General features: G+C 49.4%; 1 protein-coding gene across 1 annotated transcript; it reads right to left on the reverse strand.

Annotated features, from left to right (window-relative positions):
* Positions 1-4164: 4164 nt before the first annotated feature.
* Positions 4165-6366, reverse strand: RD3L (RD3 like). The gene is made up of 3 exons (XM_047796649.1): positions 5923-6366; positions 5222-5527; positions 4165-4854 (listed from the first exon to the last, which is right to left on the reverse strand). Exons 2-3 carry the CDS (start codon positions 5518-5520, stop codon positions 4557-4559), a joined length of 597 nt encoding a protein of 198 aa, XP_047652605.1. The 5' UTR covers positions 5521-5527; positions 5923-6366; the 3' UTR covers positions 4165-4556.
* Positions 6367-14013: the final 7647 nt, after the last annotated feature.

Below are 14013 nucleotides of genomic sequence, written 5' to 3' on the forward strand. Positions count from 1 at the left end.
TGTGTGTGTCTCTTGTCTCTGTATATGGTCAATCCAGTAAATATCTGTGTATCTTGGCAGCTGTACCATCAAATAGTTGTGGAATCAGAGGCTCTCACTGGTGCCATCACCACCTGGGTCTAAATAAGCCGCCATCGTCTCTTGCCTGGATTATACAGAAGCCTTCTCTTTATGGCCCTTGGCTTCCTCTCTGTGCCCCGATAGTGTCTTGTGGCACCTAGAATGCCCGGCCCGAGGTGGATGCTCTGTTAACGCCTGCAGAAGGAACACATCCTTGCGTAAGCGCTCGCGTGGAAGGGTGAGCACCTGTGGGCCTCTGTGGGATGGATTTGCTGCAGGAAGAAGACGCAGCCTCTGGATTGCGGCTTTCAGAGTGTACCTCCCCCCCCACACACACACCCCCTCATCTGCTCTCTTTCACTGCCCTCTGGACACCCTGGCGTTTACCCCAAACTCCTTTCCACAGCTGTCTTCCGCCTGGAGGACTGCCCTCTCCCCCATCCCTGCCCCGTTCCTCCCACGACAGGCTCCTTTCATCACTCAAGACTCTGTTTCACTGTCTGCTCCTTAGAGGGACCCCGTAGCTTGGGAAGTGACCCCACCGCCTTTCCCAGCCTCTGGAGCCTGTCTCACCTCTTTCTCTGTCGCTGAGCACCTAGCACTTGCCCCGTGTCTGGTTCGTGATGTGGTTTTGGCTCCTCCACCATCTCGAGGGGACCAGTCTGAGAGTTCCAGCTATAGAACTGGATGAATAGTGTCGCCGTTTCCTGAGAAATCACTAGAAAACTCTAGCTGAGCTGTTAGAAGAGCTATGCTTTTAGTTTGTGTGTGTTTTGATTCCTTTGTTGCTTTCTTGGATTTTCTTTATCCTTTTAAGAAACAAACCTCTAAGATTTTGGTTTTGAGCATGTTGATTTTAAGTTGCCTGTGGGCATCCAAGGGGTGTGTCAGGTAGGCAGCTGGCTCTGTGCACCTGGAGCTCAGAGGGTGCGCTGGGGCTGGAGGTGGTGTGGGGCCTGACGGCTGATGAATCCTAACTGGGCCACTCTGTGTCTCTGGGATACTGGGCAGAGCCATCGAGCGGGGGGCGGGGGCCCCCGTTTGCTCTCCTGCAAATGGGAATAACAACACCTCCTTTCAAGTTTAGATTAGATGAGATGTACACTCCGTGTCTGCATGTAGAAGAATGACTTTAATGTTATTAAAGAAATCGGGCTGGGTAATAATGCCGCCGTTGAGAGCTTACTGTGTGTCAGGGCATCCCAATGCTTTTACGTGGATTGGTGTATTTATTCCTTCTTATTCCATAGCTAAAACTTCTGGCTCCTGTGCCAGCACTTTCTATAACATACCCCAGGCTTTCCTAGTGCTCCTTTCCCCGTTTGCCCCTGACTTGTATATATTTTTTTTTTCTGCTTTATATTTTTAACTCTCATTTCTTTGCCAATTTTAGGTACTATAAACATATAAAAGTGTGGATCTCTTAATATTCAGGAAGTTACTTGTGTTATAATTTCTATTTGATTTGTCAATTTACTAGAAACAACTATAGTTTTGTTTATTTATTTAGTTTTTTTAGGGCCGCACCTGGGGCATATGGAGGTTCCCAGGCTAGGGGTCAAATCAGAGCTACAGCTACCGGCCTCCGCCACAGCCACAGCAGTGCCGGATCCTTAACCCACTGAGTGAGGCCAGGGATCGACCTCATGGTTCCTAGTTGGATTTGTTTCTGCTGTGCCACGATGGGAACTCCTAGAAAAAACTATAGTTTTAAATTACATACCAATACTGACACAAGAAATACAATTATTGCCAAAAACAAAAATGAGAGATAGAAACTCAATACCAAAATCTGTGTATTTTTCCACTCCCTTTAAGAGTCTGGTTACGGGAATGATTCATGCATTGTGGGTGACTTAGAGTGGTGTGGGCTCATTTTCATCCTGGACTCGTGGGGTGACCTAATGGTCTACAGCTTCTACAGCTTCTTCCGTCGCTGTGAACTCCCCCCCACCGCGGTTGCACCTGTGGCACATGCCTGGGCCTGGGATTGAACCCATGCTATAGCAGCGACCAGAGCTACTGTAGTGACAACATCACCCTTAATTCACTGAGCCACATGGGAACTGCACTGTGAACCTTTGATAGGAGTTATTTAAAAAAAATATTTCTTTTCCTTTCTGAGCAAGGAGGATGCCCTTTCTTTTTTTTTTTTTTTTCTTTTTTCTTTTTGTCTTTTTGCCATTTCTTGGGCCGCTCCCGCGGCATGTGGAGGTTCCCAGGCTAGGGGTCCAATCAGAGCTGTAGCTGCCAGCCTACGCCAGAGCCACCGCAACGCGGGATCCGAGCCGCGTCTGCGACCTACACCCCAGCTCACGGCAACGCCGGATCGTTAACCCACTGAGCAAGGGCAGGGATCGAACCTGTAACCTCATGGTTCCTCATCGGATTCGTTAACCACTGCGCCACGATGGGAACTCCCATGGGTGGCTCTTTCTTAAAAGTGCTGTGGGCTCAGTTCTTTGTTCTGTTCACTGGCTGTTTAAGGTGCCTCTGAGGGAGGGAGATGCTTTTGGCGGCTTTGTGGTTTATATTTCCTGGTGGACATGGTGAGGCTGCTCGTTTAAGTGCTGGGTTTCGTAGAGAAACTCCAAGTTGTCTTTAAAACACAGTCGGGTGGTCATTATTAAGACACTGGTGTTGAAATGCTGCTTTGCTGCTTTGCACAGTCACCGCGCAGTAAGCAGCGTGCCCGTCTGGGAACATTTACCTCCGAGACAAACAGTTTTCTTTCCGAGCACACTTGGAGTGGTTGAAGAAGTGTAGGCAGTTGTGCCATAAAAACTGAACAGGGCAGGAGCGAGAGGTGTCTATATTTTAAATCCACTTGGGATGTATTTCCGTTTACCTTTTTAAACCCTGGGCAGGTTGACGTCCTTTATTACATGGCTAGCATTTAAGACCAAAGTGAGGTCGATTCGGAATGATGTAGAAGTTACCCAAGTGTGTGTATTTTCTGGGAGTCCCTGCTGTGGCGCAGTGGGGTCAGCAGCATCTCGGGAGCACTGGGTCGTAGGTTCCATCCCCAGCCCGGCACAGCGGGTTCAGGATCTGGTGATGCTACAGCTGCGGCGTAGGTCACAACGGGGGCTTGGAACCAATCCCTGGCCTGGGAACTCCATATGCCACAGCACGACCAAAAAGGGAAAAAAAAAAAAACAAAACAAACGACAAAAAAAGGAAGAAGGGTGTGTATTTTCTGGGAGTTCCCCATGGCTCAGTGGGTTAAGGATCTGGCTTTGTCACTGCAGTGGCTCGGATTTAGTCTCTGGCCCAGGAACTTCCACACGCTGTGGGTGTGGCAAAAAAAAGAAAAAAGAGTGTTTATTTTCTTTGGAGTGTGTATTTAGTTCCCACCTTGGATTTTTTTTTTCTTTTTAGATGGAGGAAAAAAAAAAAACCCATTTGAATAAACATCAAAAAGTTAGGGATGTTAGGTTCCTTGGACTTAAATTTTTAAGATTCTAGCACTTTATCACGAAAATAAAGCTGACTAATGACTAGTTTTCTACTTTAATAAATTATGAGAGGTTAAACTTTATCTATTAAACGTTGCTATTTTATTTATTCAGTCTTTTTAGGGCCGAACCCGCGGCATAGGGAAGTTCCCAGGCTAGGGGCCAAATCGGAGCTGTAGCCACCGGCCCACACCACAGCCACAGCAACACCAGATCCGAGCTGTGTCTGCGACCTTCACCACAGCTCACGGTAATGCCGGGTCCTTAACCCACTGAGCAGCGCCAGGGATCGAACCCACAACCTCATGGTTCCTCGTCGGATTCATTTCTGGTGTGCCACCACGGGAACGCCAATATGTTGCTGTTTTAAATGAACGTAACACCAGTTTAAATTACAGACCAGCGTTGTTTTTCTTTGAGAGCAGCAGTTGCTAAAGTCAAGCCAGTCTGTTTCCTTTTACTGGTGTCCTGCGGAGCTTTATTTTTATACTCCCCGTAATGTTGACTGAGGTTAAAGGGATGGAGTGTTGGGCTGAAGCACCGCTTTATTCTCGAACGCACTTGAATTCCTGCCCTTGCCCTCTGCCCTCACCTGCCCAGGACCACTCGGGACGACCTTGGACAGAAGATTCGCACACGTCGTTTATTTTAGTCTATACACAGCTTCCTTTTAGAGTCAGAGTCAAAGGTAATGTCCCAGTTGTTTTGTCAAGTTGCATACTTCATACAAATTTTGTATTTCAAATTTCAAAATACAATGTTCCTGTGATATGTGTTTGAGGTGTAGGAAAATACGTCAAACGTTTTTTTCAAAATATTTAGGAAATATTTTAGTTAAAAGCATACTGTTCAATGAAAACATTGCATTTTTAGAGTGATTAAAAAAGGAACACTATTTAAAACATAGGCTACATCCACAGGGATTTTAACTTTTCATCTTGCAGCAAAATACCATTAAGTCACATCTCTGTCTCCTGTTCTTAATGTTAAGAGTTCTGACGCTGGGCCGGTCACAAGGACCCTCTGGTGGCGAGCAGTTTAACTGGACGGGTCATAACGTGGCAGGTTCCATATTCGGTGTGAGAATGTTGGGAGCCTGTTCCTGGTGTTCCTGTCCACGTAGCTTGAAATAGTGGGTATTTCGTCTTTGTCCGGAGGCCTGGAGCGTGCCCCTGGGACCGCAGAGCGGGCAGGGCAGCCTGTGCCCCGGGGCTCTGCCAGGCCCTCTTGCTGACTGCCTCCGTCAGCGCTGCTCAGGAAGTCTTTCAGAACTTGCTTGAAGATGTAGACAATTTCCCATGGCAGTACATCGTTTTCTGCCAAAACTTCTCGAAATCTAGAGGCAAAGCAGTTACAAATACTCAATTCAGAGAATTTCTGTTGTCGTATCCCTTTGTCTCCAAAATCCAGCTTACATAATGTAATCTTACAGTAATTACCCACCTTTTGAGTACTGTGTACATTGCTTTACAATTATGCTTCTAGTAAAGAAACTCTGAATGTGATTTTAAAACATTTTCTAGCCAGTGAGATGTCATCAGATTTTTTTTTTTGGTCCAGTCTAACCTTAGGGATTTTGGTGGCTGGGTGTCTAATACACACGACTGAAGAACTTATCTGCTAGAATGCAGCTTGCAGTCTGAACATACGAGGAGCTTAGACTTGACAGTAGCAGATACCACAAGAGAACATAGTATTTTTACCTGCTGAGAATAGTTGCAGTTTGACAGGGTCGAACCTGTGAGCAAAGAACTTGGAGTTGTCTTTGTTCGGAAGCAGGGATGGTTGCGTGGGGATTCTGGTAGTTTCTCAGCCAATTGTAGTCCACACCTGTTTTCTTCACTTTCTCCTCATTTTCGATCTCTTGTAATAACCTCTCTCGTTCCTTCAGATGCCATTTCAATTCCCGAAGCAGAGTCTTTGTCACTACATCTGAGTCAGGGTAGTGTGTGGGTTTGTAGGACTCGTACTTTGGCCATTTCATCCAGCCAAAAAGGGGCATTTTTAGCCTATGGAAATATTCGCACTTGTTTATTTGCATAAAATGTTATGGTTCTGATGAGCAAGTATTTGTTTCTTTACAGTATATTTATCAGAAAAGCGCATGAATTTTTCACTGGTTAGATAGACAGGTCAAAATAAGATTACAGTGGATTAAAGTCTTTTAAATTTCTAACTAGGTCAGTGTTAAAAACCAGGCTTTGAAAATACCTTGAAAACGTAGCTAGGCAGGAAGGAAGTGCAGTCAGAGGTAGTCTGCAGACTGAACCTTTTCTGGAAATAACACTAACACTTGCTATTAAAAGGTCTTAGGCGGCTTTGGGATATTAACATATAGGAAAGTGCTATCTACAAACAACTTTCGAGTCAGGCTTTGTACAGAAAAGGTTTAATTAAATGTTACCTGTGCAGGTGAAGGCTCTGACGTGGCGATGTTGTCCAGGAGTTTGCTTGAATTGGGGATGAGGCCGTGCTTCGCTCAGGCCACCTGGTTCTCCTGGACGTGTCCCCAGCGAAGGAAGGAGCAGCCTTTTTACCGAAACCGTGTTTGAAATAAATAACTTTCTGTGTTAGGAATGAGGTGGTGATGTCTTCATTCGGAGAGAATGCTCGTTGATTCACCTTGTAAGTAAGCTCGAAGAAATGACAAAAATAACCTACTATTTAATATTTACAAGTTACGTAATGGGTTGCCTTTGGAATGTGGCTCAGTCTATTTGAAAAAGATGCCGGCAGCTACAGATTCTGGTCCTAAATGCATTTGGACAGATCTTTGGTGAGGAGATGAAGAAGGGTCCTCTGAAGCAGCACAGATGCGCTCCCGGCTCGAGTGGAGCCTGTCGCATGACGAGATGCTTTGCTGTGCGTCGCTGTAGGTCACAGTTTAGTGCTGTATTTTTATGCCTGTGGAGCTCTAAAAATAGCTATGTTGCTTTCATTCTTCAGCTTAACTTTCAGGCCATTTGGAAGCCAGGTCACTGTCCCCTCTAATGAAAGCAGGAAAAATAGATTAGATTTGACCATTTGCAAAATACAGGTTCTGAGAAAGCTTGTTAGAACGGAGCAAAATAGGCTAAGGATGTTGATGTCCGTCATGTGCGAGATATTGGGTGCATGTTAATTTTGCGCACATGTTGTTTTTCTTTGCTTGTTTAGGCAAGTTGCAATGTCCACGCAAGGAGGTAACTGTAAAGGCAGCGTTGTAATCCCTCCAGACGCGCTGATGAGGCAGTGGTGATTAAGGGCAGGACCCACAGAGACGTGAGAACGTGACACAACTCAAGACGAAGTCGTGTCATTCATTATAGAAGAGCATTTTCGTGTTGTTTAAATTTTGGAGCTGAAAGGGAACTTCCACTTGGCATTGCGGGCCTGCCGGCCTGGAAGGGCCTCTACTGCGCTCCTTTCCTGCCGCGAGTCTTGCTCTAGAGCCCGTGGGCTCTCGCTCGCTCCGTCTGCGTTAAGTGACTGCGCAGTGGCATTTCCTTGCGTGACTTTGGTTTCCTGTTGCCCTTTCCGTCAGACCTGCGTGTCGCGGGTGATGAAGAGTGACGCGTGGTCACCCCGCAGCTCCCGTTCGTGGCCAGAGGCGGCCACCTGTCAGGAAGCATCACAGCGCGTCGTGTCTCGCGCTGCGCGGGGGAGGCGGGGACCTTTGTCCCTGCAGAACTGTCCCCCCTCATTTTCTGCTCCTGTTGCCGTGAATCCTGCCTCTTCTTTGCATAGCCTCCTTGTCATTGCTTTGTTTTTTAAATTTCTTGCCTCTGAAACGGTAGCGAAAATATGAGAAATACGTAGGCTGTGGGGCGCCACCCTCAGCTGCAGCCCAGGCCCCCTGCGGGTCTCGCGGTCCCCGCCCTTCAGCTGCGTCACCCCGCCTCTCTCTCCCGCGCCCCTGTGCTGTCATCCTCTCTGGGGCCCCGGCTCTCCTGTCCGCGCAGGCCTTTTTCTGGGCCGCTTTGCTCTTTGCGCTTAAACTTGGAGAGCGGCCGGGCGCCGCTTGTTCCCGCTTCCCCTGCTCTCTAGGCCCTTGCGGCTGAATTCTCTGTCCGCCGCTTTAACTGCAGCGCTCGTGCCGCTTTGACCTTGCTGTGGCCTGGGTGCTGGGCAGGGGGCCGGCAGGCTGTTCTCTTGCCTCTCGGAGCCGGTCTTCCCGCGTGGGGACCCCGTTGCGGCGGGCGAGGCAGCGGGGAAGGCCTTGCTGCCCCCCCGATGGCATGGGCAGAGGCGCGGAGGCGCTGGGCCTCCCAACCCCAGCTTGCCGCTGAGACTGGCCCTCAGCGGACCCTCCGAGCTTTCCCACCACTGCGGCCCAGCTTCCGTGCATCTTCCTTTGCCCTTGGGCGTGTAAAGCAGTTTTTCTAGCACTTAGGCCGAGCTGCTCTTGTTGTTGTAAGTTATTTTTTTCTGTTTATCTCCTGAGGTGGTTACACGGACGTAGAGCCCAAGGGTCGTTCTCTGATTGCAGCGGTTCCCCCACCACCACCGTGCAGCTGCGGCGCACGGACGTTTGTAGGCCAGGGTCGGGAAGTTCCTTTGCCTTGCTCCTTCCTGTTTGTCAGGGTGCCACCAGATTCGTGTTGGACTTCTCTTTGGCCACACCTGTGGCACGTGGCTATGCTCAGGCCAGGGGTCAAACCTGCGCCACAGCAGTGACCCCACTGAGCCGCAAGGGAGCTCCTATCAAAGGTTTCAGTAAGTTGAGTAAATGAATTTTTTCTGATGAGTTGCCACCTCGTTCGGTTATTTTGTGTGGGAGACATAGAGCTTGGGCTGTGAAGCAATGAGGTTGGTTTCTTTTGGTCATCGTCTTGGTTTTCCAGATTACACCTTCTTAGCTGAAGAGTAGAAAATTTAATAAAGCGAAAACAGGATCCTATCATTCCTCATGTGTGCATGTTTAAGCTGTGTGAGGAGTCCCTAAGTCTAGAGGGACCCAACTTTGGAATCTTGAAGGGCAGGCTAAGGGGCTGGGTCGTATGTACATAATGCATATATCTGTGGTCAGGGCCTTTGGGGGGGTAATTTTTCTTTTTATTGAGGTAAAATTCATAGAACACAAAACTAGCCATTTTAAGGGGACGATTCGGTGACGTTTAGTATAGTCACCTCGTTGTAAAGCCACCAGCTCGATCTAATTCCAGAACATTTTCACCCCTGCAGAAATTCTAAAACCATACTCATGGGTTTTGTCTTTTGTTTTTCGGCTTTTTTTTTTTTTTTGGCTTTTTAGGGCCACAGCCCCGGCATGTGGCAGTTCCTGGGTTAGGGGCCTAATCGCAGCTGCAGCTGCTGGCCTACGCCGCAGCCACAGCAACGCTGCATCCTTAACCCGCTGAGCGAGGCCAGGGATTGAACCCACATCCTCATGGATCCTAGCTGGGATCATTAACCGCTGTGGCCTCTGTCCTCTTGCTCCTCTGCTCCACATTCTCTAAGCCCCTTCCCCACTCCCACGACCCATCTCTCGGACACAGCCAAGCCTTTGGAGTCCAGTGATGACACCCATCCCAGCAGGTGTGATTTCTGGGTCTGTGGAATGGCTGGGAGCGGCCTGCGTGCGGCGCTGACCCGGTGCTCCAGGAGCCTCTCTGGCCTGCGCCAGTCTCCTACCCGAAGGGCCGTCTTGGACAGTTCTCAGCGCATCCGATCGCAGGTAAAGGAAGATTGTTCATTGTAAGGAGACGAACATCCTTCTGCTTTAAGTCCTTTGCTACTGAATTAAAAGTTCTGGATTATTGGTTCTTTCTTTAAAAGGTTTAAATTAAGGGAGTTCCCCTTGTGGCTCAGTGTCTATGAGGATGCAGGTTTGATCCCTGGCCTCGCTCGGGTTAACAGTCCGGTGTTGCTGCGAGCTGTGGTGTAGGTCGGAGGTGTGGCTTGGATCTGGCACTGCTGTGGCTGTGGTGTAGGCCTACAGCTGCAGTCCAGTTCGACCTCGGGCTCAGGAAGTTCCATGTGCCACAGGTGTGACCCTAAAAAGAAAGAAAAGAGTCTTTTAGTTAAAATACACAAGGCATATACATTTTAAAGTAAAAAATCATATTTGTATTGGGTTGTTCGTATCTTACTGACGTAAGGAGATTCTCAGCGTACTCCTGTGTGTGGGCTGCAGATGTTGGCCCTTAAATGATCGCTTTTCTCACCCTTTAACCTTTATAGACATTGTTCATAAGTTTTATAGTTTAGTTCAGTTTATTTTGTGTGTGAATGCGTGTGTATTCTTGTTTAAGGCCTTCTCTACTCCGAAGTTAGATACAGAAGAAGATTAGCTCGTGAGGCGGAGAAGGATGAGTGCCTGGGTGTTGAGTTGGTTTGGAATGGATTTGAGGTTAGTGTGAGTTGTCAGGGCCCCAAGTTGGGTGGGTCACCGTTATCCACGGTGAGTAGCCGCTGCTCCCCCAGCAGGCTTTCCTGATTCCTCGAATGCCCAGTAACTGGGGCGCGTATCCTGGGCTCTTTGAATGTTATATTCTGAGATGCTGGGTCTTGTTTAGATTCTGTAGGGAAAGCCGCTGAGCAGCTGGGTTCAGGCTACAGGTTCCACCCAGCCTCTCGTGGGCCGCGGATTCCATGGGGTTTTCAGAGCCTTTCCGCGTGCCTGTCTGGATCTGGGCTGCGCTGTGCCGCCGAGTGGCCGCCTGCAGCCCGCTCCTCAAGGTCTGCGATGGGCCGTCTGGGGTCAGCGCGCGCGCACGCGAGGACCTGGGTCCGGGCGAGCCCAGCGGGCCCTGAAGGGCCGCCCCAGGTGTCTGCCCTCGTCCAGGTGCTTTCCTGCCCCAGGGCTTCCCTTTTTGATCCTCTGGCTGGAGGACGGGTTTTCTTGTCCTGCCTTGCCAGCACTTCCTATGGCAGCATCTGCACTTCAGGCCAGGCCATGGGAGGACGGAGGAAGAAAAAAAGGCAGCAGGCATTTGCCCCAGCTCTTGGAGAGGGGTTTCTCTCCCTCTGAGTCTGACGCTCCTGCTGCCCCTGGCGCGTAGGGGATGGAGGAAAGGAGAGCGAAAACCGGGCGCTGCCCCCACTTTGCACATTCGGAGCCCCCTTTCCTGCCCCCAGGCACACCGAGGGCTGCCCCTGGGCCGCTCCGCCAGGGTGGTGCCGTGCCTGCACTTCATAGTGTGGGAGTGAGGCCCGAGTGCGTTCTTTTCTTCATCCCCAGTCTTCCTGTTCCTGTTCACCTGTCAGAGTCCTCAGGAGCCCTCAGCCTTCTGTCCAGGTTTGCAGCTGCATTTACGGGAGGTACAGGGCGCAGCGTGCTTACGGGATCTTTCTGCAAGTTGGACCCTTGGCATTGTTCGTGACTTTTTTTTTTTTTTTTTTTACTGTTTTCAGACCCCAGGTCTGATATGTCAGCATACTCTCTGGGTACCACTTTCACTACTGCCACTCTGGTCCAGGCGATGTCGTCTCTGGCCTTGGTTGTTTCTTGTGGTTGGTCCATTAGGTGGTCTCCTTGCTTCTGCTGTGTCTCTGCCCCCATCTCCCGTCTCTCTGCGTACTTCTTATTCCCAGCAGGCTCCGTATTTTGCTTTATTCCTCCTCCATGAGGACAGTCGGCTGCTGCTTCATCCCAAGTACTTAAGACAGTGCCTGGTATGGAGCTGGCCCTTAATTACTACTTTGTTGAGTGAGTTAATACCAGACAAGCAGTAACCAAGAGGAAGCCGATGTGACTGTTAGTGTCGGGCAGAAGGAGACTTTACTGCAGGTAGCATTTTACTAAAGTAAACTTCAGTTTCAAGCATGGTGTCCTAACAGTCTTCCCTGATAGCCGGGCCTTTAAACTAGACGTTGGTAGTGGCAGCAGACTGTAATTGATGGCATATCACAACTCTTGCCTTTTTTCACTTAACGTTTTGAGCATTTTCATCCATTAGCGTCCTTTGAAAATGGTACATGCTGAGTGAGTGAGTGAGATATGCCCTAGTTGCTGCTCTGTGGTGTACTTTTCCAGGTTTGAACTGTTAGAGTTGGCAGGAGGAGGTATCCTTTCTCCCGGAGGGCCCTTGGTCCCTCGCCTTGTCTTCCTCCTCTGTGTTGCGCACGCGCGCCTTGCGTGTCTGCTCTTTCCCCGCGGTAGAAAACCGCTTTCGGAGTTCCCGTCGCGGCTCAGTGGTTAACAAACTAGTGGTTGACCAGTTCCATGAGGACACGGGTTCGAGCCCTGCCTTGCTCAGTGGGTTAAGGAGCCGGTGTTGCCGTGGGCTGTGGTGTCGGTCGAAGACGAGGCTCGGATTGGCTGTGGCTGTGGGGTCGCCCGGCAGCTGCAGCTCCAGTTGGACCCCTAGCCTGGAAACCTCCGCAAGGCTTGGGTGCGGCCTTAAGAAAGACAAAAAAAGACCAAAAATAAATAAATAAATAAATAAATAGGAGTTCCCGTCGTGGCGCAGTGGTTAACGAATCCGACGAGGAACCATGAGGTTGTGGGTTCGGTCCCTGCCCTTGCTCAGTGGGTTAACGATCCGGCGTTGCCGTGAGCTGTGGTGTAGGTCGCAGACTCGGCTCGGATCCCGCGTTGCTGTGGCTCTGGCGTAGGCCGGTGGCTACAACTCCGATTGGACCCCTGGCCTGGGACCCTCCATATGCCGCGGGAGCGGCCCAAGAAATAGCAACAACAACAACAACAACAATAATAACAAACAAACAAAAAAATTAAATAAATAAAAGGATGCTGCTTCCATGGGGGCAAGGGCTCGGTTTTGTTTGCCGAGGCACCTCTGTATCCAAGAGCGTGTCTCTCGTGTGCCCGGTGTTGCGTAAACATGTGCTGCACCTCCGGCCGCGTGGCTGCGCGGGAAGCAAACTCGCCGTCTGGGTTCCTCTGTCTGGTTTAAGAGTTGCCGTGAGAAGGAGTCACAGGAGAAAATGAAACGTAAGGTCGCCTGTGCAGGAAGCCGCGTGGCTGAGGGAGTTGGAGAGCCTCGCAGCGGCGCGGCTCCAAGAGCAAAGGCCGGAGGAGGATCGAGACCTCGGGAGCCGAGGGCGGGCGAGGGCCGGGGCTTCCGCGCGCGGAGGCCCGCCGGTGCCGCCAAGCGGGTGTTCGCCTTGCGGGGCAGATGGGCCCACTTAGCCCAAATTTATCTCTGCTAGTGACTCTCTTCCGGGAGAAATTTGCCATTTAAACTCTTCCGGGTGGTTAATGGAAGGGCAAGGCAAGGCGCTCTTTTTTAATGTTTTTTTTTGTTTTTGTTTGTTTTTTTTTTTTTTTTGTTTGCATTTTAGTGCTCCAGCTGCAGCATGTGGAAGTTCTCAGGCTAGGGGTCAAGTTGGAGCTGCAGCTGCCGGCCTGCCCTACAGCAGCGCCGCCTCCGAGCTACACCTGCGACCTGTAGACACCACAGCTCACAGCAGCGCCAGATCCTTGACCCGCTGAGTGGGGCCAGGGATAGAAGTTGCATCCTCATGGATCCTAGTCCGTTTCATTAACCGCTGAGTCACAGAGGGAACTCCCATTTGTTTCCTTTTGCTTTTATTTCTGTTGCCTTGGGACTCTAACCGAAGAAAACATTGCTGCAGTTTATGTCAGAGAGTGTCTTGCCTATGTTCTCTCTGGAACCTGTGGGGTGCTGACTGCCTTTAGTTCAAGATAATCCACATGGAAAAATGGCACAGTTGGGGAGGCTCGTTCTGAACCCCGTAGCTTCCGTCTGTGTCTTGGCCTGTGCTGCTTTGTCTCTGGGTGCAAATACTGCTGTCGGGGAAGGTACTGTGGGAGGACGTGTGGGCTGGCAGGAGGTGTGCGTTTGGGTTTGATAGACACCGGCAGGTTGCCCTGCGAGTAACTGGTCGTATCCATTTTACCACCCTTTCCTCGAAACCTGAGAGTATTTGTTCTCTTTGCCAATGTGAAGAGAGAAAGGTTTCTCATTGTTTTAATTTGCATCTGTTTGGTGACACACTGTGAGTTTTATTTTTGTTTATTGATGATTGACATTTTTTCTTCTAGGATTTAATGTTAAAGTAACTATTTAGGAATTCTTCTAGCACATGGGGTTTCTTCGCTTTTTGTAAAGATTATACTAACATTTAATGTTCTTTGCAGGCCACTTAGCCAGAAGAGCTCAGAAACAGAGTACATTGACAAATACCGACAGCTCGAGGCACAGGAGTTTGATCTGTGTGACAGTCACCATTCACCCACTGGGCCAGGTAAACAGATGGCTTTAAATATTTTAATATACACACGGGTTGTTCACACGTTAAAAGCATTCATTAGGTTCTTAAAAGTCTTCAAAAATGGGGTATTTTGGTCAGTAAGGATCCACATTGCTTATTAATTCTGGAGTTTTTGGGGGGCCGAGTGAGTACATGATAGGTTATAAATTGTGAAGATATGACAGGTTGCAAGTTCTTCATTTTTTTCTCTTTTAAGTATAGTTTCTAAATAGCCTGTTTTTTTGTTTGGTTTTTTTTTTGGGGTGGTTTGGCTTTTTAGGGCCGCACCCGAGGTACATGGAGGTTCCCAGGCTAGGGATCCAATCAGAGCTATAGC

Source organism: Phacochoerus africanus, chromosome 9 (assembly GCF_016906955.1).
Source record: "Phacochoerus africanus isolate WHEZ1 chromosome 9, ROS_Pafr_v1, whole genome shotgun sequence".
NCBI lineage: Eukaryota > Metazoa > Chordata > Mammalia > Artiodactyla > Suidae > Phacochoerus > Phacochoerus africanus.

What these genes read in the sequence shown, in the direction of transcription:
- RD3L (XM_047796649.1), bottom strand. Translation starts at nt 5,520, where the DNA reads ATGCCCCTTTTTGGCTGGATGAAATGGCCAAAGTACGAGTCCTACAAA. An exon ending in ACTGCAACTATTCTCAGCAG is followed by an intron (nt 4,855 to 5,221) that starts GTAAAAATACTA and finishes CTTTGCCTCTAG; the next exon opens with ATTTCGAGAAGTTTTGGCAG.